Source organism: Peromyscus leucopus, chromosome 1, assembly GCF_004664715.2.
Source record: "Peromyscus leucopus breed LL Stock chromosome 1, UCI_PerLeu_2.1, whole genome shotgun sequence".
Lineage (NCBI taxonomy): Eukaryota > Metazoa > Chordata > Mammalia > Rodentia > Cricetidae > Peromyscus > Peromyscus leucopus.
This window is the reverse complement of record NC_051063.1, coordinates 38,874,766-38,895,525: the sequence shown is the minus strand read 5'-3', so window position 1 is coordinate 38,895,525 and position 20,760 is coordinate 38,874,766. Positions and strand designations below refer to the sequence as shown.

The 20,760-nt window shown below is 39.3% G+C and overlaps 1 protein-coding gene across 1 annotated transcript in view; it reads left to right on the top strand.

The window, feature by feature from the left end:
* Sorcs3 (sortilin related VPS10 domain containing receptor 3) overlaps positions 1 to 20,461 on the top strand; it is a 615,406-nt gene extending 594,945 nt beyond the window's left edge. The window contains exons 21-27 of the mRNA XM_028874644.2: positions 2,553 to 2,676; positions 4,764 to 4,876; positions 9,349 to 9,480; positions 11,097 to 11,196; positions 12,088 to 12,193; positions 17,785 to 17,945; positions 18,730 to 20,461. Of these exons, the coding sequence (XP_028730477.1) occupies positions 2,553 to 2,676; positions 4,764 to 4,876; positions 9,349 to 9,480; positions 11,097 to 11,196; positions 12,088 to 12,193; positions 17,785 to 17,945; positions 18,730 to 18,794 (801 nt within the window). The 3' untranslated portion in view covers positions 18,795 to 20,461. The remainder of the gene's footprint in view (positions 1 to 2,552; positions 2,677 to 4,763; positions 4,877 to 9,348; positions 9,481 to 11,096; positions 11,197 to 12,087; positions 12,194 to 17,784; positions 17,946 to 18,729) is intronic.
* Positions 20,462 to 20,760: the final 299 nt, after the last annotated feature.

Sequence of the window (20,760 nt, the reverse complement as noted above, 5' to 3'; positions counted from 1 at the left end):
TAATTTTTATTTGCTCATTGGTGAAATTCTAGACTGTCTGCATTTTAAACTGTTGTGAAGAGCTGCTATGAATGTCTTTAACTGTACACATATATTTCCTTATAACTAAATTCTGGAGGCCACAGTTGCAGATTATAAAATGTGATATGGCAAATCACTTTGGAAAAAGTCCTCATAATTTCTAACAAACTAAACTTTCCCCAAAATGGTTGCAATGCTTTTATAGTTCTACTAAAATAGCATGAGAGTTCCAGTTTGCTTTGTATTTTCTACATTGTTTAGCATTATTATCTAAAAACAACTTTTAACCATTATACTATTACATTTTGATGTCTCATTTTGTTTCCAAAGATCTGGGAAGGCCAATGACTCCTAAGACTTAATACAGTAAACAGTACATAAAACTGTTACCTCCAGCCATTTGTTATTCTCTTAGGTTAATCTCTAAGTGACTTCTTAGAGATAATCTAACTCCAAACTTTAGCCATAAATCCTATATTTTATTTTTAACTGTCACATAATTAACTGCAGAAAATCAGTATAGTTGTTTCTGTACCAAATAATAAACACATGCCATTGTTTTGTAGACCACAGAAGAAATTTCTCTAGAAGTTTGTAAACACTGTGCAGTTGGCTACTCTGAGATGCCAAGAGCCATAGTGTTAACCTTTTCTCTACACAGATGAAGAGGAGGCCCAGAACAGACATAGAATTGCCTAGGGTCATTCATTCAAATAGTGATGGAGTCAGGGTTTCAAGTCACTGTTCCTGTCATTCAAGAGGCAGCAACAGTATGGTGTACATATTCTCTCATTTCATGGCCATGACCTTCCGTCTTTCCACAGCATGAATGACACTGCTATGCAGAGCCCCAGTTGGCTTCAGCACACTTCTCAAAACAGGACATTAGGGCTGGAAAAAAATGGCTCAGCAGTTAAGATTATTTGCTGCTCTTTCAGAAGACTGGGATTTAATTCTCAGCACCCACATGATGGCATTCAATGATTTCTAACTCCAGTTCTGGGGGATTTGATACCCTCTTTTTGCCTCTGCAGGTACTACACATGTGTTACACAGAGTACATGCAGGCAAAATATACATACATATATATAGAATGAAAATAAGCAAAATATTAAAGAAACAGAACTCTGAACATACATGGTATCATGGTGTGTATGACAGATTCATTTCTACCTTATCCTTTGTTCAACTCCAAAGGCACATGAGTGGTATTATAAAGCCGTATGTATGATAAATAATGCCTACAGCTTAGAAGCTTTCTTTCATTGAGGGGAAATGGTATTTCTTTATATATTCCCTTCCTTTTTTATTCAATAAAGAGAGAAGAAAATATATCAGAAGCTTAGGGTAGGATCTCTGATTCTGTCCAACTACCACCAGCCTGATCATAAAGGAGTGCTATAGAATTTGAAATAGAAGAAATCAAATTAGTTCTTCAGAAGCCCTGTCAAATATGGTGAACATAAAAGGATTTCAGTCTTACAGAAAGAGCACTGTCTAGAAACTGCATCCTCAAGCCTTTGCATTTCTCTGTGTGCACATATCCAGCCAATTATGAGTACACTGTGAGGGTTGGCATATACTTACCCCTTATAGAGCAGCAGATCTGTGCATATTTCAACAAGCCACATTATCATTCTGTATCTTGTTGTCCCTATGTGTGGAGATGAGAGGGAGTCTGCTCATTTGTGCTTGAGGCATGTCTTCGTTATGTGCCTTAGCTCAACCTCCAGCTGTTATCCCTCACCTTCCACAGCACAGGGATCATGAGAAGACATGGATAAGAAAACCACTGACTCTTCTATTTCAACATCTGCCTTCTCTTCTACAAGAACCTGCTTACATTCTATCTCTCTTTTTGTCCTTGATAAGTCCATATCTTTTTCTAAGTCAGGAGGAAGCAAAAAGAAAACTAAATCACAACCTATTATATATTCATGTTTGTATATTCCCAAACTAATAAAAGTGAGAAAAATGCTTTGCAAGGGAAAACATATAATTTAACAAAAAAAAAAATCAATTGTAGGGCCATTGCATATTTTTGGTGTGTTTTCTGTTGTAAGAATGACACTGTGCTTAAGTCAGGTGATACTGAAGTAAGTAACAGGTTACTTCTTTGAAAGTCCCTGCAGCCCAATGAAGTATGGTGCAGAACCCAAGGGACACTGGATAATGACAGGAAGTGATTCCTTGTTCCAAAAGCCATCAGATACAGGCCTTCAAAGTTGATTTTATTTCACTCAGGAGAAAGAACAAGGTGCTATGACAACTCGAGTGTCACTTAGTGTTCAGGTTTAAATTTTATGAATCTTAAATTGATTAATACCCTTCCTAGTTCCTGGAGATATAACCACAGTTTGGGGAAACCAAATAAAATTGTTGTTGTTGTTTTCCTTATTCTTTTTTAAGTAAAGAACCCCTGAGAGCTGTCCTTCTATGAATGTGCACGACATTCTGAAATCTACAAGAAGGAAAGGAAATCTGGTACCCTATGGAAGTCTGAAGGGGTAATGCTGTTCTGTTTCTTGCAGCCCCTCATCACCTTGGACAGCAGCATCTCTTTCACATTCCTTGCAGAAGGAACCAACACCATCACTGTGCAGGTAGCTGCTGGGAATGCTCTCATCCAAGACACGAAGGAGATTGCAGTACATGGTAAGCTCCGAACATGGTCCTGTGATAGTCTCTTCTGCTCAGGCAGTTCCCTCTTCCTATGCTAGTGCCAAACATAAACTGATTTAGAATTTGCCAGTTTATAGGGAGATCAGTGAAGTCCACCAATATAGACTTCTTTGGATGGAGGTGTAAAATTAAAAAAAAAAAAAAAAAAGCAGATCACAGGTAAGCATCTGTTGCTCCTTGTGGAGACAGGCATCTTGTGGTACATCTAGATCATAGATCATAATATGTTTGGAATACTTATTTGACATAGGCATTTATTATAGTTGAAGGAAAGGTAAAGTAGAAAGACCATAGAAGGAGCTAGATATGATGATCTGTTAAGGTGTCTGCAATGTGTATGCAGCACTTACTGTGTCAAATCAGAGAAGTGATCTACAAACTGAAGGAGTAGTGATCCCTACCCTATAGAACTGATATCTTGGATAGTGAGATGACCTATACAGAGTAAATGTGGTTTTCAGTTATTGATTGTTGAAATTCCATCATCATCATCATCATCATCATCTGTGAAGGCTTCATAATGAGGCTAAAATCATTAGCTTATATAGCTATATGTACATTATATATGTCATGAGAGTTGAAGCAAAACTGCCTAGGAGGATAAAATGGAGTAAAAGGAGGAGTTAGAATGGGGGTCCTATAGAGGGATACACATCTATGAAAATGTCCTTATGAAGCTTAATCTCGTGCACTGTAAAAGTACAGCAATAAAAGTGAATATAAGCTTAGATGAAGGCAGCGAAGATGGTACTCAGGGCTGCTTCTGTGTTCTAAACCATGGAACATAGTTCTTAATTACTACATTCATTTTAAGTGAAATTAATGAGCCTATGCTTCAGTCCCTCCAGACCTCCCATAAGTTCCCAGACAGCCACTATCATTGTAGTTGTCTAGAAAGTTATACAAATGCATGCGAGCCTCTGACCAAGGCATATTTCTTCAGATTTGCCCCAGTGAGTTATTTTCCTACTTCTATGCCCACTGGCCACCAGAGGCCCTTATTAGGATCGGAAGTAAATATTTTTATTGGAGTGTAAATGTTACATTGAAAAATGGTGCATATCAGAAATACTGATTTTCATGAATTAGCACTAAGTGGATAAACATGTGTACTCACCAACCAGGTCAAGAAATCAAGCATTACCGTATACTCCTAGAGACAAATTTTAACCTACTTTCCTCACTTGTGAGGCTTTTTACAGAATAATCAACAATGGAACTGAAAGACAGCTAAGTGAAAAAGCTTCCATTCTAGCCATCCCTGATTGTTTTTCTTTGGTTTGGTTCTTAGATACACAGAAGGGAGTCAGATCTCCTTCTGGGCTTCCCTGTTTGTGTCTTTCATTTCAGCCAATATTCTTTGCAGGAGTTAGCAACATGAGGAAGATCACAAATCTACTCTTGGTGGGCAAATTCACTTCTTTTCAAAAGCCAAAGAGCAACTGAAAATAAGGAAAGGTGTAGATGTAACCAACCGTCTTATTAAAATAAGAAACACAGAACCAATGTAAAAGAGAAAGCCGAGAGGTCAGAGCTCAGAGCTAAAATCTTACCTCCTGCAGTGCTCCTAGCTTCCCAAAAGAGAGCTACTTCCTGTGTGTCTGTCTTTAAATAGTCTTTCTGTTCTGCCTTCTCATTGGTTGTAAACCCAAACACATGACTGCCTCATCACTGCCTGTCAGTACCGCCCTCCAGGTCTTAAAGGCGTATGTCTCCAATGTTGGCTGTATCCTTGAACACACAGAGATCTACCTAGCTCTTCTACCAAGTGCTGGGATTAAAGGCATGCGCCGCTGCCACTGCTGCCGCCGCCACCACCACCACCACCACCACCACCACGCTTTTGCTATGGCTCTAATAGCTCTGACCCCTGGGCAACTTTATTTATTAACATACAATGAAAATCACATTTCAGTACAAATAAAATATCGCCATAGAAAGGTAGCTGAGTCCTTGTGAAAGAGAACTGGTTCCTAGTGTACATAGTGATGGGCCCTTTGCCTGTCAAACCCTCTCATCTCACTCTACCAGCCTCACTTGCACACTCTGACTTCTTGCAGAATATTTCCAGTCACAGCTCTTATCATTCTCTCCAAATCTCGATTACCACAATCCTGATATTCCTGAGTGGAGGCAAGACATTGGCAATGTTATAAAGCGAGCTCTGGTTAAGGTAAGTTGGCTATATCTTTGATTCTTTGGGGCAAAGAAAAAAAAAAAAAAACGGATGGCAGGACAAGAATTGAAATTCTATCCTACAGACAGGTAAGGATTATTTCTCCATATAGAGAAAGAAATAAAGACAAGTCAGAACTGGGTAAGGAGGAGAAAAAAGATGAGACATGAGAGAGGAAAGCTGGGAATGGAATAAAAGCTAGTTTAGTGTTTGAAGATGAAAATTGGTTCAGTGTTTGACCCAAGTATTTCTGAGACAGGGTCTTAACATCCACAATGGAAAATGGATAACCATTTGATGAATCTCCACTAATTGTATGCATTTATATACCATTTGCATATGATTAGGCCCTTCTTAAATAGACATTTAACTTCACTAGGCTACCATTGGCCACACAGCTCAGAAGCAGAGCTCCCCACCAGGGAAATACAGCTATAGATTTAAGACACAGTCGTATTTACTTTGGTGAAAATAAGAGTGTGTTAACAAGTCTCAAAAATACATACTGGAATGTAATGATGAGTAAAGGAGTCAATTTAAGTAGAGAAGTAAGTTATGTGCAGTGGTGTAGTTCTGTGGTATAGAGGCATAGCCAGCATCTCCAAAAAGCATGGAGAAGTGTGACTCCCCTATCCTGGAGACTGCAAGGTTGGCCCAGACATGCAATTCAATAGATACTTCCAGAGCTTTGTAATGATTCTGGAGGGGATATTTGAACTGTATTTTAGAGGATATGTGTCAGTTAACAGGGAAGAGATTGTGCCTTTCAGACATAATGAACAGTACAAGCAAAGCCAATTCCTGCTAGAAGTGCTCAGTATTTTGCAGAAATGACAGAGTTTGGTGTAGTCAACCTCTACCTGAGAGGACAACAAAGTGGACAGCAATGGCCTGGAGTGATTAAGTCATAGTGAAGAACCAAAAGAGCAAAGGTGTAGGCATCAGAGACTGTGAAGAGTGTGGTGTTTTCTTTAAGTAAGAAAATTCTGTCAATAGATATATATGCCAGGCACCTATTATGGTGGCATTACAAAAGAAAGGCTGTTTGTAGGAAGGCCAGAGTGTGGGGATGATTTCAAACAAATACAGAGGTTGTATAGATCAGGAACAATTAAATCATAAAGAGAAATAAGCCAAGGATTCATTAAGACAATGAACAATAAAAATACTAGGAACTTATTGGTGAGAGAGAAGGAGAACCTTTGTAATCCAAACAATAGATAGGAGGTATCCTTGCCATTAACTACTTGAGGACTATGTAGGGGAAAATGTACTTGGGAAACAGTAATGGGTTTTGTGTGGTGGTATTGTGTTTCCAAAATATGTGTACTAATAAATTTATCTGGGTCAGAGAACAGACAGCACTAGATACAAGCTAGAAAATGGTGCACTCACACTTTAATCTAGATTCAGAGATAGAAATCTGATCTCTGTGAGTCAAGCAAAAATAGCAAGCATGGTACACATGCTTTAATCCAGAAAGCAGCTTAATCAGGAGTGGGTAGAAACAAAAAGATATATAAGGGTGAGACAGAAACTAGAAATTTGGCGGGTTAAGCATTCAGTTTTGAGCAGTATTCAGCTGAGAGCATTGGATGAGGAACAGAAGCTTAGTCTGAGGAAACAAGACAGCTGAGATCCGAGGTGAGATACTTGTTGTTGTCTCTCTGATCTACAGATGGACAATAACTAGCCTCAGATTTGATTTATAATAAGAACTTTAAAGATTCATGCTACAGGTTTTGATCTTTGGGTGTGAGTTTGGAAGACATGAGAAATGACTGTACAAGCATGACTAGTTGATAATGTGGATCTGAAGGTCAAGCAGAAGTTCAGGATAGAGCAGCAATGTCAGAGCCAATGCTATGGAGATAATTAGTGTTGTTTGAGAAGAAAATGGGGGCAGGGAATCAAGATTGCTAATATGTTTCAAAGCAGAGGGAAAAAACCACAGGAAAAGATATAGAAAAGGAGCTGACAGAAAGGAAGTAGAAAAAGTAAGCGGGGAGGACAGAGGGGAATTCATGTAGGTAGTATTTCAAGGGAACTTCAGACTTTCTATAAAGGAATTATTCATAGAAGGAGATAAGAATAAGACAGCTTCTTTATTCTGTCTGGGCTACTGTAGAATGAGTGACTTATAAATGACAAAAATTTATCTCTTGAAATTCTATGTGCTAGAAAGTTGAAGACCAAGGCATTGATAAGAGCATGATCCATAAATGGCATTTTCTCATTTTGTGTTCACATGGTAGCAAAAGGGCAAAGTGGTTATCTTCAACTAGTTTAATAAGAGTACTGATCTCATTCACAAGTGCCCTACCCTCATGACCTAATCACCTTCCCCAAGCCCTTCCTTCCAGGACATCATGTAGGTAATGAGGCTTCAAGCATAAACTGTAGGAGGGCACAAGTGCTCAGACCATAGTGTACATGATTACCATATCATCCAGGATGGGGTTGTGTTTTACATACTTGTAGTTATTAAACACTTAAAATATTTGAAGAAACCATTTGGAGATTGCGTGTTCATTGGTGCCTAGGCCTTAAATCTTCAAGAAGTCAGTTACTTACTCACATGTCCATCCCTTTAGACAGGATTAAGTGTATGTAGATGCACAGCTTCAAGGTCACTCTATGACCCCTGACTAACCATTTCTGAGATCAAACAAGGAGGGTCACACCAGCCAATGCACTGACAGGGTCACCTCTTTGCTCTGTTGGGTAATCTTCAGCACTTTTCACTCTTTCTTGGGCTCTGATACTTGCTACCTCTGGTTGATGAGGTGAAGGTCTTCCTGTTCTGTGTACTAGAATTCTGCAACTTCCAGATATTTGGTGGTCATCCCTCCTGACAAGATACTGATACATCTGGCAAACCACATTGGGACTTTGAGACAATGCCTTTGTGGTTGGTAGATTTTTTTTTTTAGACTTGATGGCTGTTTCTGCCTTTCTTCCTGGATCTCCTTTGCTAATAGCAACCCTGAGAGTTAGCTCCAATCATTAAGCCTAGTTCTACATAGGAATCAGAGCTGAGAAAATAGGAAACAATCTACCCTTCTGCCTCTATTCAATTCAGCAAGCATTCATTGGTTCATTGACTTTATATCATGCCAAGAAAGTTTGGAATAGTGAAGTATACTCAAAGTTTTCCAGGGATGCCTGGGCAAGCACACAGAACCTGTCAGAAAAAGATTGCAGCTGACAGATACAATTGTATGCAATGGTGGACATGATCAGTTTCCCAGACCTGTGCTGGCTATAGTGATTTGAATGGCCTGGAGGAGATCACTGTAGGTAGATGGTCACATGAGCGTCCGTTGAGTGAGGTGATATTTCAGCTGAACCACATATCCTCTGTCATTTTCATATTGAGAGAACAGGCATTTTCTGAATCAAAGATCATCAATACACACAGGAAATAATAATCTACAGGAAAATTCAGTTCACTCTCACTCATTTTTTTCAGTCAGAAGTTTGCCTCTTTGAAGTTTTTAGTCACAGAATTCAATAAAATCACACATTGAAAAATTCACTTGTAACCCCATCTTAACATTTAACATCTTAATTTTACATACATTTCTATTTTATAAACTTTTAATCAAAGAATCATATGGAAATAAGATGAGTATTCAACCATCCTAAGCATCCATGTGACTTCATAGTGCTTGACATCACCTTCAACCTAGAATAATATTCTTTCATGTGATTATACCAGTATTTTCTTAATTTTTGAATGTTTAAGCTTTCCATTTATTTCTTATTCTAGTTAATATTATGTTTCTTCCTATGTATGGTTTTTCAGACATTTTGAATTATTTCTTTAGGACTAAACATGTTACAGCTGTGGGCTGAAGAATATGAATATTTTATAGCCTGAAATAGATTCTTTTGGAAAGCAAACTGATTATGGGTGTCAATTCTTTTTCACGTTGCCAGCCACCGTGAGTGGCTCTCCTTCCACTGCAGCCACACCAATAATACTATTTTAACGCAAAACATTCCTGCTTTAACTGGAGAAAACCAGGGCTCTTCTGCTGTTATTTTGAATTTACCACTTCCCCATGTTTCTTTATAACTGCTCGCTCCTCATTTTGAGCCACTGAATTAGGTCTCAATGAAAACAAACAAACAAGCAAACAAAAAGTAGACAAGAAGAACATTTGCTGAGAGCATTTACAAGAAGAACTTTTGTAAACGCTCCCAGCAAATACCATGTCAGAAATCATTTGGAATACTCTCTGAGTTTCAGTAAAAGTGAGAATGAGAGCAGAGAAGGCAGTGATTTGTTCCCTGGCAGCTTGAAGGGGAGACAGAAGAGCAGTCTGGGTGTGTATGACCACCTGGGTCTGAAATACTATGTTTTTAAACCTCATACAGGCCTTATGGCCATGAATACTCTGCCATGGAATACCTATGGAAGACTGGCACTTGAACCCTAACTCTTTGTTCTAAACATTTTGCAGGTGACCAGTGTCCCAGAAGACCAGATTCTTGTGGCTGTGTTCCCAGGTCTCCCCACTTCAGCAGAGCTTTTCATCCTTCCACCTAAGAACTTGACAGAAAGGAGGAAAGGTAATGAAGAGGATCTAGAACAAGTAAGTGAAAGAATCTGCAATGGGACACCTGTCACCACACCAGATTCTGAGTTAATATACATTTGTCTCTCCTCAAAGAGCGAGAGCAGCTTACCCATCAGCCAGGGGCTCTTGCCCCAACATCCAGGACTTTGAACAATTATCAACTCCATGGAGAATAAACAAGGACCTTGTGCATGTTCCCCACCCTACATTGGCTTCTACTAGAAGGAGAGAGGAAGAGTGAAGTGACAGATAAAATACAGAGACAGAGGCAGGGATAGAGTATGCAGTGTTTTCCTATCTGTTTATGGGAATGAGGTCTTGACTTTAAACTGCCTGGGCCCTAGAGATGCTGGTCACTTTAATATTTCTGGAGAAGAAACAAATTGCTTGTAGACACTTTTCTTTGGAGAGAGATGGATTGCCTCATTTTGCTTTGATGAAAGGAGCAGTATTTCCAAAGTGGGTTATGATCGACGGTCATTGTTGAACACATGGTTCATGTGATCAGCACACAGATCTGGAAGCAAATGGGCACTAGTCTGCAGGTTCTCCCCATCACTTCTGCTTCCACTGGGATATTGCTGGCTGCATGCTGTGTCACCCTATCCAATCGTCTCATGATGCTAAGTTAGGAGAAGTGGAAATAAGAAGGCACAAAGCTGCGGAAAGTCTGTATTTAAATACATTTGCTCCTATGTGAAGTAACCGTTGCACAGACTCCTTCTGCACCCTTCCAGTTCTCACCTGGCCTGGATGACACCCATCCACAGTGCTCAGACAGATAAATGGCTGTTGTCCTTTTCTCTGGACTGAAGGAATTCTTGGCATCACAGGGGTGCATGTTGAAGTCATTTGAAAATAAATCCATCTTCTTGGTGCACATATCACTTTTCTAAGCCTTCATTATTCTGAAATAGCAAGTAGCAAGCATGAACTATATTTGGAAGCTACACTATCCATCCATTTAGATAAACAGGTAATTACAGTGATGGATAGCAGCTGTGATATTGAGGTGTGTACAGCCAGATAAGACTTGGGGACAACAGCCTAAGTGAGTCTCAGCTTTCATGTGGGAATTAGAGAGTGATTAAATCAATGTTATGTGTTTGGAGACTTGCTGTAGAAAAAGTAAAGAGGAAAAATTATCCCATAAAAGGAGGCAGCCTTTTCTTTGATGTTTGCCTCCCATTGTCTGTTGAACAGAATATGCAGAGGATTTGGATGAGACTCTGCATGTGCTTTAATCCTTGCAGGTGCCTCTATACCCAGTGTGTTACCTGATCAGATTAAAGAACTAATGATGAGTTGACATTCTTTCATTGAACCCACAACAGGCCTCTGGTTATAAAGACAGGGATAAAAGAGCTCTAAGCTAGAGGTTGAATGAAATACTATGTCTGTTAGAGCTCTCATTCATGGGGATCTCTGGAAAGCTGCTCTTTCTTTTTTGACATACCTCTTTCTGTCTTTCCACTTCTGGGTTTCATGAAACTCTGCAGGATGTGAGCATCAAGTCGATAAAGATGTCCACATCTCATGAATGAACTTGGTTATTTTTTTTGTCAGTTGACTCATAAGGGAGCACTGTCACTTGCCATGTCTGTCCATGAACCCTCTCTCTTGTTTTACAGATTGTAGAGACACTATTTAATGCATTAAACCAAAACTTGGTACAGTTTGAGCTGAAGCCAGGGGTCCAGGTCATTGTATATGTCACACAGCTGACATTAGGTGAGTGCTTTCTGGGAGTCAGGGGGTATGAGAATGGCTGAGCTATTATTTTGAGCAGAAAAGGGAAGGAATAATCTCTAAAACCTTTTCTATAGATAATGCAATACCTAAGCATATATGCGTGATAAAGGCTGATGGTATCTTGGGAGCTACTGCAGGAAGACTTTCTTACAAGTGGCTTTATCATTGAATCCTGCATAATATTTGGAGAAAATGTCCTATTTCTTTTACTTTGATTTTATATGTGAGGGGGTTGGGTTATATGGATGGTACTTGGGCTCTTCAAAAGTCTTTGTTTCTCTGAGTCTTTGTTAGAGGTCAGCTCAGGAAACTTTAAGATCCTATGCCACTTACAGTACGTTAGTCCATGTGGGAAGAGAGACCCATTAGCTGTCTTTAGGTGCCTTACAAAAGGAATAGAAATGGCATGTCCCATTGGGCATTGGTGTGTAGATGCTGAAAGTCTGTTTGCTGGGTGGGTCTTTCTGAAGTCAGAATTTCTCGCAAAGAGCTTCTAAAGCTCACCTCCTAGGGGACTTGTACTAGCAGAGTCTGGTAGAGGGTTTAAGATTATATTTGTGGTTAACCCAAAGTTGCCAGTGTGCTGCCATATTGTTAAGAAGACTAAGGAGACAGAGAATTCAAAATAATCTTTACTCCCTCAGTCACATGTACTCCATATATACCCTAACTAGCCAGTGTTCCCAGACACAATAAAGGAGTTTAAGTTTCTGTGAAAGTTTAGAACAACTCTTCTTGTTATGGAGGCAAACAGGTAGCCTACAGGCATCTGAAGCCTGGGAATCAGGGTGGAGACAGTCAGCCTCCGCTCTCCACTGTCTCCACCCTCAGCACCAGTCTCATGGTGAGAATATCTCTTTTCCCTCCTAGCTCCACTGGTGGACTCCAGCGCTGGGCACAGCAGCTCTGCCATGCTTATGCTCCTGTCGGTGGTGTTTGTCGGCTTGGCTGTATTTCTCATCTACAAGTTTAAAAGGTAAGTGCTGTTGTCTGTCAGTCAGATTGTGTCTGCAGGCAAGGTTCATTGCAGTTGACTCTTCTTATGACCGATGGTCCTCAACTCATATCTATAATGTGATCTTCAGTTTTCTTGCTGCTCTATTTAGTGCTGGAGAAGAATCAGGAGTGACTTAGAATCAGGGAATGAATGTGTATGAGAATCAGACCTATATTCATTTTGTAGGTTTGATGGATTAAGAAAATAAGGATTAGTTTTGAAATCTCTTTATTCTCCTTAATAGTGTGTGAGAGGATTTTCAAACCTCACCAATATTTCTGAAGTAAGTTCTCAGATATTTCAGAAGTATTTTCATACAGACCAACAGCAAGGCAGGGTAGTTAAAAAAAAAAAAAACCTTCATTTTCAATGAACACACACATACACTCATCTATATGTTTATGTATGTTTCTTTATCTCATATTGTCACTATCCAGTATCTCTGTTTTAACCTGCATGCTAGGTGATGAACATATAGCCCAATGTGTAAAGTATTTACCTAGAATGCTCAAGGCCCTGGGTTTGATTCCCGACTACCATTTAAATCATATATAATGGTACATGATTGTAATCCCAGAACTTGAAAGATGGAGCCAGAAGGATCAGAAGTTCAAGATCATGTTGAGCTACACAGTAAGTTTGAGGCCACCTGGGCTATATGAGACTATGATTCAATTTTTAAAAAAATAAAGAATAAAATGTTATATATTATATATTGCTCCCATTTCATTCTTTTTCTGTTTCTAAAAAAAAAAAAACTGTTTAGGCAAAGAAAACCCCACATGTATTGAGAAATTATTTTTGAAGGCCCCAGGAAGGGTGACATAATAGGATATTAACAAAAAGAGTGAAGTTGAAGTCAACAATTATGTACTAGTATTGGTGGAAGTATTAAGGCAACTCTATGTAGTTAAAAGGTAGGTTTATATTGTGGGGTAACTTACAAGTAAAGTGATAGGTTACAGGGTCCTGGAAAGGTGTAGTACATTCCAGCAGTGTTCTCTTGAGAACTCTGCTAGGTCTACCTCCAGCATCCAGGATCTAGCAACTAGGAACCAAGAGAGCTGGCACATCTGGATCTCAGGTCTTAAGGGCTCCCCTCTTGGCCCTGCCTCATAGGCATGGCAATTACTAGAAGCCTCAATGGGAGTCGTACTTCCAGGTCAAAGTTGGAAGCTACCCACTACCCACTAGTATTAATTATGTAAACCTCCCAAGAGATGTACTGGCTTGGGATATAAACTCTGAAGTAATGTGGACTTGGGTTCACTTCTGGTATTTATACTCTTGGGCAACTGTATTGACATCTCCAAGCCTTCATTTTCTTATTCGTTTTTTGTTTTATTTTATAATTTAATTTAATTTTACATATCAGCCATGGATTCCCTTGTACTCCCCCCTCCCCCATCCCCCACCTTCCCCTGAGCCCACCCCCCATTCCCATCTCCTCCAGGGCAAATACTCCCCTGAGGATGGAGTTCAACCTGGTAGATTCAGTCCAGGCAGGTCCAGTCCCTTCCTCCCAGGCTGAGCCAAGTGTCCCTGTATAAGCCTGTCAGAATAGCTAAGATCAAAAACACTGAAGACACCTTATGCTGGAGAGGAAAAGCCCTTTGGGTATAATTAAAGGGAAAATGTCTTAGTAAGAAAAGATAACACCATTTCATGGATGTGTTTAAATTATATACAAACAGAATATCAGTCATCCAAGTATTTGTTTGTGAGAATTTCTGGCTTGTAAGAAATGTCAAGACTGGAGTGTGGGGGTGAATATCAACTGAGTAAAATCTATCCTGTCTTGTTCTAGCATTCCATTCCATGGTAGATGAGGATGGGAGTCAATAGATATCCTGCAAGAAGCAATTTTGTTCATCACATATCTTCAAACTAATGCAAGATATTATAACTTAAAACTTTTCTCTTGGTGTTGAAAGGAGACTAAACTCCCTAGAAAGTCAAATTCTTTACGTTGACAACTCTAACTTTGTAGACTTTCATACCTGAATCCACTTAGATAATGATATCTCAGAATCACTCTACTTTGTAGTTCTCAATTATCAGCCAGAACTTTCTTTGTCTGACAGTGGATTAGTGCCAGTCAAACTGGATAAACAGCATTAAGCCAAAATTTAACCTTTACTTTCCTAGCTCACGTTCCTGTTCTGTGTTTTCCTCCCAATGCTCCAGGCCTTTGGTTGATACTTGGCTGAATTTTCTTTTATTTCCCTGGCCTTTTCTTTTCTTCCTGTCTTGTAGAATCCCAGTGGTGGCTGTGCAGGGCATGCCAGCTAGCAAACAAGTAAAGGTCAGACAGCCTCCTGGATCTTGCACTCCCCTTTGCCTTGTTCATTACCATCCAATAGCATTTCTATAATAATGAGAATGCATCATAATCTGCACTGATATGGTAACTTGGCTTTTAATGTTGACTTTAATCAAAATATATGTAGTTACACCTGGCTACCTAACATTGGTGAGTGGCTTAGACAAGGTAATGGGGACAGTTGTATTTTTATTTCTAGGCTATTTGCTATACCTTATCTACAAGCAAAATTTTCTCTTGATGTAACTACCAGCACAAACTAATTTAAATGTTTGTTCATCCAACAAATACATATTGAGTTCCTACTATGTTCTCTGCACTTAGAATCACCCAACAAGGCTGGTTAAGAAAAGGAGAGGGAAGTAAGATCCCCAAACATCCTTCAAGCAGATATCACCTCACCCCTCATATTGCATCTGCTTCATAGATAGTGAGTGTTGTTTCCAGACATCCACCTTACAATATAATTAAAAATCCTTGTGAAGTGATTTTAACTTTCCAAAAAATCCTCAACAATACCTGCTTTCTGTCACTGTGTTTTTCTGGTTATTCAAGAAAATGTTAGAGCCCTTATATTTCTTCCTACCTTTTTTTTTCTCAATAGGACTTTCATTATAGTTCAAAGTCTGCTTTCTCCATAGCTGGAGCAAATGAATATACACTGTACCTAATTTTGTTTGGTTGCTTGCTTTTTAGGATTCTTGTGCTCCTCCATCTTATTCCTTTTATTTAAACCTGTATGGATATATGGATCAAGAAACATCCCTTGATCTCTTTATGGAAACACAGAGCTCAGACTTGACAGACATCTTCTAAAATTCTACAAGTGGATGTGCTAAGCAATGAAAAGCAACTTGACAGCTTTTTATAATGTTACAAATTGTGATGTCAAAGTCAGTCCCTTCCAGTCATCTATTGAAGATGAAAACATGTTTACTCACAGGGATTGAAATAAAGTGAGCAGTCATTGTAAGGCCTAATGAGTACAAACACTCACAGGTGTCTTTAGCTAAGCAGGAAGGGTAGATGACAAATTGTATGATCAGGAATGGCTTTACTGCCCCCAGACCTAGTGAATATTAATATTACAGTTGAACTTAACAGTCATAAGCAATTGTAGTTTTCTAATTAGAAATAATTTAATTCATTAGACTATATCTGTTTTTACCTAAAAATCAAAGTAAGAGCCAATCAGTCAGTCTGTCTATCTGTCTGTCTGTCTGCCTATCTACATTTTTCTCTAGATTTTCTTTTTTGCCTTTATTCCAGATTTGCCTCAAACACATTATATAGCTGAGGATGACCTTATGCACCTATCTCCTAAGTGCATGTACCCCATGGCCAGTTTGAGGGATGCTGGGGATTGAATCCATAGCTCAATGAATGTTATACAAGCACTTCTTTCAACTGAATTGATACTACAACCCCCAAATTTTCAATTCTGTACATTCATGGAGTATGTAGGTTTTTGCCTCCCAGATCATGCATATTTAAGGTATCAGAAATTGGGTCACATTGGTGTGGACCAGTAGGAAAGGAAACATGAGGACACAGCCTTTTGGAAAGAAAACAAAGACATGAAGATTGAGCATAGAGGAAAGATAGAGACAAGTGTGTGTTTAAAACCTATTTTCAGAATTTTCTTTGAGAGGTATCCTGGAAAACTTCATTAAATATTACCACTTTCAGTCTCATTTGGGGTTGGAATGGAATGCAGAAGATACAAGCATAAAAATTTTACTGATTGAAACTAGGACAAGAGAGAGATGAACCTGTAGGAATGCATGGAACACTGGTGTAAAGTAGGCATTAGAAGACATTTATTGGCCTTCTGTCATTTTAGAATTTAGTTCAACATCCCCACCATTCAATGAGGTAAGAAAAATACCCTCTGGATATGATGTGCCAACATAAAAGTGCAGCCATTTTATTGAAAACCAGTCTAGCAAAATGCATAAAGCACGAGTTTTGAATATTATGTTGAGTCATTCAACAAACATCTAATAAATGCAACTATGTGTTAACTGTATAGCTATGAACATAGGCCACCTAGACCTTGCCCATATAACCTTTTAGTCTAATGAGAATGACAGAACAAGTCAATAAACATCAGCTACTATATCAACCAAAGCCCATACCTTACTAATTTTTGTAGACCCTGTTTTACAATTATACATTAAACCCAGAGAGATTAGGGATCAAAGGAGCCTTCAGAAGTGGCATATGAGCCAAATTCAGAAAGATGGGATGAAACATCACAATGAGAACCATAGATGTCTTATACAGATAGAGGGAACAGTTGGTTCAATGTCAAGTCCCCATGGGGAATAGTCTTTTGTATAGATTCTTACAATTCAATGTTGAGATTGATAGGCACCGAGCGGCACTGATATCAGCCACTCCTGAGAACTTGGCAAAATGAAGATCCCAAATCCATCCAGTTTGGATCTATGAGTCACAAGTCACATTGTACTGAAGACCATGGTTGAAAGCTGTCCACATAACTGTATGGGGAGCTCTAGATTTTAGGCATGGGGAGGAGCCTGCTGAGACTGGAAGAGAGTCAGGCAGGATATCATGCCGGCAGGGGCAGAGAAGAAGTCAGTCTCAGTAAAATTTCAGTCTGAACTTTCTTCCAAACCTAACTTCTAAGCCTCATGCCTACAAACCTACTCCTTTTATGTCTTTCAGGGAAGTTATTTAGCTTCTCTTAATCCTTTCCTTAACATACTCTCAATCCTAAAAAGAAGCTACTGTTATTCCCATTAAACAGAGAAGGAAACTATCAAAATATTTTATATGTTTGACCCAAGTGTGTTACTCTAAAAAGCATAACAATGGCTATGAGTCTGATATTTTGAACTGTTCATAAAATAAGACAATAGGAATCAATTACATACATGTCAACTTAGTGAAAGATGCTATTTGAGTCTCATAAGACTCAAAGTCCAGCTACTTTGCAAATGTAATAACAGATAAATATTTTCAGGCTTTACTGAGTAACTGATCAACACCATTGCCCCTTTAGAGGAAGTGGGTTCCTCTGTGGGTTCAGTATCACCTGGGCATCTTGGTTTTTGGCTAGTCTTGCATCCTTGGATTCAGTGTCTCTGTGTGGCCAGGCATTTTCTCTGACACTGACTGTTCCTGCTAATGACATTTCCTCTACCTACCCTTCAGCACTTATTATTGCTTATTTCAGGCATGCTCTTTTATCTCACTTTGATTTTGTTTCTACCTCATGTAGGAAAATCCCCTGGATCAACATCTATGCCCAAGTCCAACATGACAAGGAGCAGGAGATGATCGGGTCAGTGAGCCAAAGTGAAAACGCCCCGAAAATCACACTCAGTGATTTCACCGAGCCCGAGGAGCTGCTGGACAAAGAGCTGGACACACGGGTCATAGGTATGTGTGCCTGTGCTACCACACTCAGAGTCCTGTGTCCTCCAGATATTCTGTCATTAGCTGGCATTGTATGTGCCACCAGACAGTCCTGGACTGCAAGGATGGGGGAAGCACTGGTTATGGTGACATAATCTTGGTTGATAATTCATTTGCCATCTCCAGCCACATGAAATTGACAGACTATATATATTTTTCCATTAGAATTAATAAAGATTGGAAATATGGGTGTCCCAATGGAGGATGAAGTCCATTACTATTGGACATTTTTTTCCCTTTTAAACCTATAAATCCAAAGGCATAGAAGTCCCTAACAATACTTACATGAATGCAGAATGAGGTATGGACTACCTTTTAGTTCGGCAATCTGCAAACCTTGTGAGTGCTCAGTATTACACATTCCTCAACTGTAAAATGTGAATAATAGTACCAAGATTCTGTCTATTTGTCATATATTGTCTGGAAATCTGTTCTGAAATTGTCCCCCTTGTTAAATGATGCTATGGATTAGTATAGTGTCTGCTCCGTAGTGTTTGCTACATGCTAGCTATTGCTGTAATGAACACTATAGTGTAATATGACCGTCAACCTATTGGTCCTACCTATATTCTATTATGGGAGGAGGATGAGAAGCTTGTGACCTGGTAGGAATATCCAGATGCTGTACCTAGTTAAAATGTATTACAATCTGTTCCAGGCAGTTTGGTATTTGGCAGTGAATGAAGCAAAGGCACAACAGCTTGTGGAACTTACTCTGTTTCCTCTCTGTGTTTTTTCTCTCATGCAGGAGGCATTGCTACCATTGCAAACAGCGAGAGCACAAAGGAGATCCCCAACTGTACTAGTGTTTAACCAAGAAGTCGAGTGGTCAATCACCTTCCTGACTTTTTATTTTTGATGACTATTATTACTATTATTATGGAAAAATGAAAATGTCTTTTTTACCTTTTGTTTACCAAGGGTCTCTTCATAAATAGACAGATGCTGAGCTTTGGGAGGACACAAAGGCATCCTTAGTTGATCACAATGGGATGAAGGAATACATGGTTATATCTGTGTTAGGGATGCATCTTCCCATAGGCTCCTTGCTTTACTCTCCTGTTGGTAGAGCAAAGACCTTCTTGTGTCCTTCTGTCTTTTTTTGAGTTGGGTTTCTGTTAATTTCTATCTCTCCTACCCCTGCCACCCTCCATACCACATACACACACACACACACACACACACACACACACACACACACACAACACATCCCATCCCCTGGTTCAATTGCAGGATGTAGGTTGAGGGGGGAGTGGACGTAGCTGCCAAAGGCACACACACCTTTCCGAAAGAGGCCCTGCCTCGTGCATGTCAATACTGAGGCTACAGATGGCATATTGTATATAACTACAATGTAAATAGCTTTTTATTTCCTAAGAAATAATTTAATGTTTAGTAAAAAAGAAAACAGAAAAAAAAGAAAGATGTGTGCGTTGGCTTATGCACTCACCTTCAGAGCTGACCACCCCCCAGCCTGCTTGATGTGTTGGATTCTGGATGCTCTCCAGCTGTCTGTCACACTCAACTCTTGCGTCTCTGTCCACACCATAGATGGTTTCTGCTTATGTATATAAATGGGGTGGGGTGGGCTTCTTTGGGCAATTGACAAAGGAAAGACTTCATTGGCATCTGAGAACATGGGGGTTGTTTTTCTTCCTAAGATAACATGGAAGAAGTCACAAGGCCTAGTAGAGACTTCAAACTGAAAGCTAGTTGGGGAGATAAGACTTTTTGTCAAAAAGAGAACAAAAAGGATGCTATTTATCAGCTTGAGAGAGCAGTACTCTCTAAAGAAGCCAAAACATATCTAAGGGTCCTGATGTTTCTGTTTCTAATTGGATTCCATGAATATGTGCATTGCTCATGGTGAGTTTCAAGCTGTTCAGAGCTCAAAACAGTCCTTGGGCATGATATTAGGTTCAGTGAGCATCAATTGGCTGAGAAGAGTCAGAGGGGAGACTGGAGGTGCCGTTTGTGGAATCCCAAGTCTGTGCAAACAAACCCTGCAGGCCAATTAGAGGCCTAGCCTTTAATGATATTAGTCATAAATGATTTTAGCAAAGCTGTGCTATTTGCTTGTCAGATGTTACACAACTTCCTTAAAGTTGGATGTCTGCCTCCAGTTCCCTTAAGGTAGTTCTTGCCTCTAGGGTGAATGGCTTTCAAAGCCCTTATTCACTTTCCTAGCACCTCAGCCCCTCCACATGTTTAACATGCCAATTCTTTTCAGTAGGACCACTTCACACCATGCTGTAAGCATTGTTTTTGTCTCCAGGCTCTGTCTGAGCACACTCATTTTAAAGAATGATATACTGTATATATATATGAAAGGAAAGGCCACATTTTGTACCTATTAACCTTCACAGGATGCTGTTCATGTTCCTCTTTGTGAGACACAGGGAGAACGTGATAGAGAAATCTAGCTGGATACAGCATAGGTCAGAGTTAGAAATGTTTCTAAAGATCCTTTTCATTTCAAGGGTTTACAATTGCAATATGTGTACTAAACACTGGAATACAGTGCATGAGTCATATCTATATATATACAGTATATGTACATATACTGTTCTTGGTTTTATTGTTCCATTTGAATATTTCTACTGTAAAAAAAAGACAGTGGTTTTGAAATTGTTGAAAATAAATGTATTTTTGTACATCAAAGCTACATACTTGGCTGAGAAGTCTCTCTTTTAGTGATTTTCTTTTTTACCTACTAAATCCATCAGACATTGCTGCAATACTGTTGTGTGGCCACCTCCCCTGCAGATATGGAAAGAAA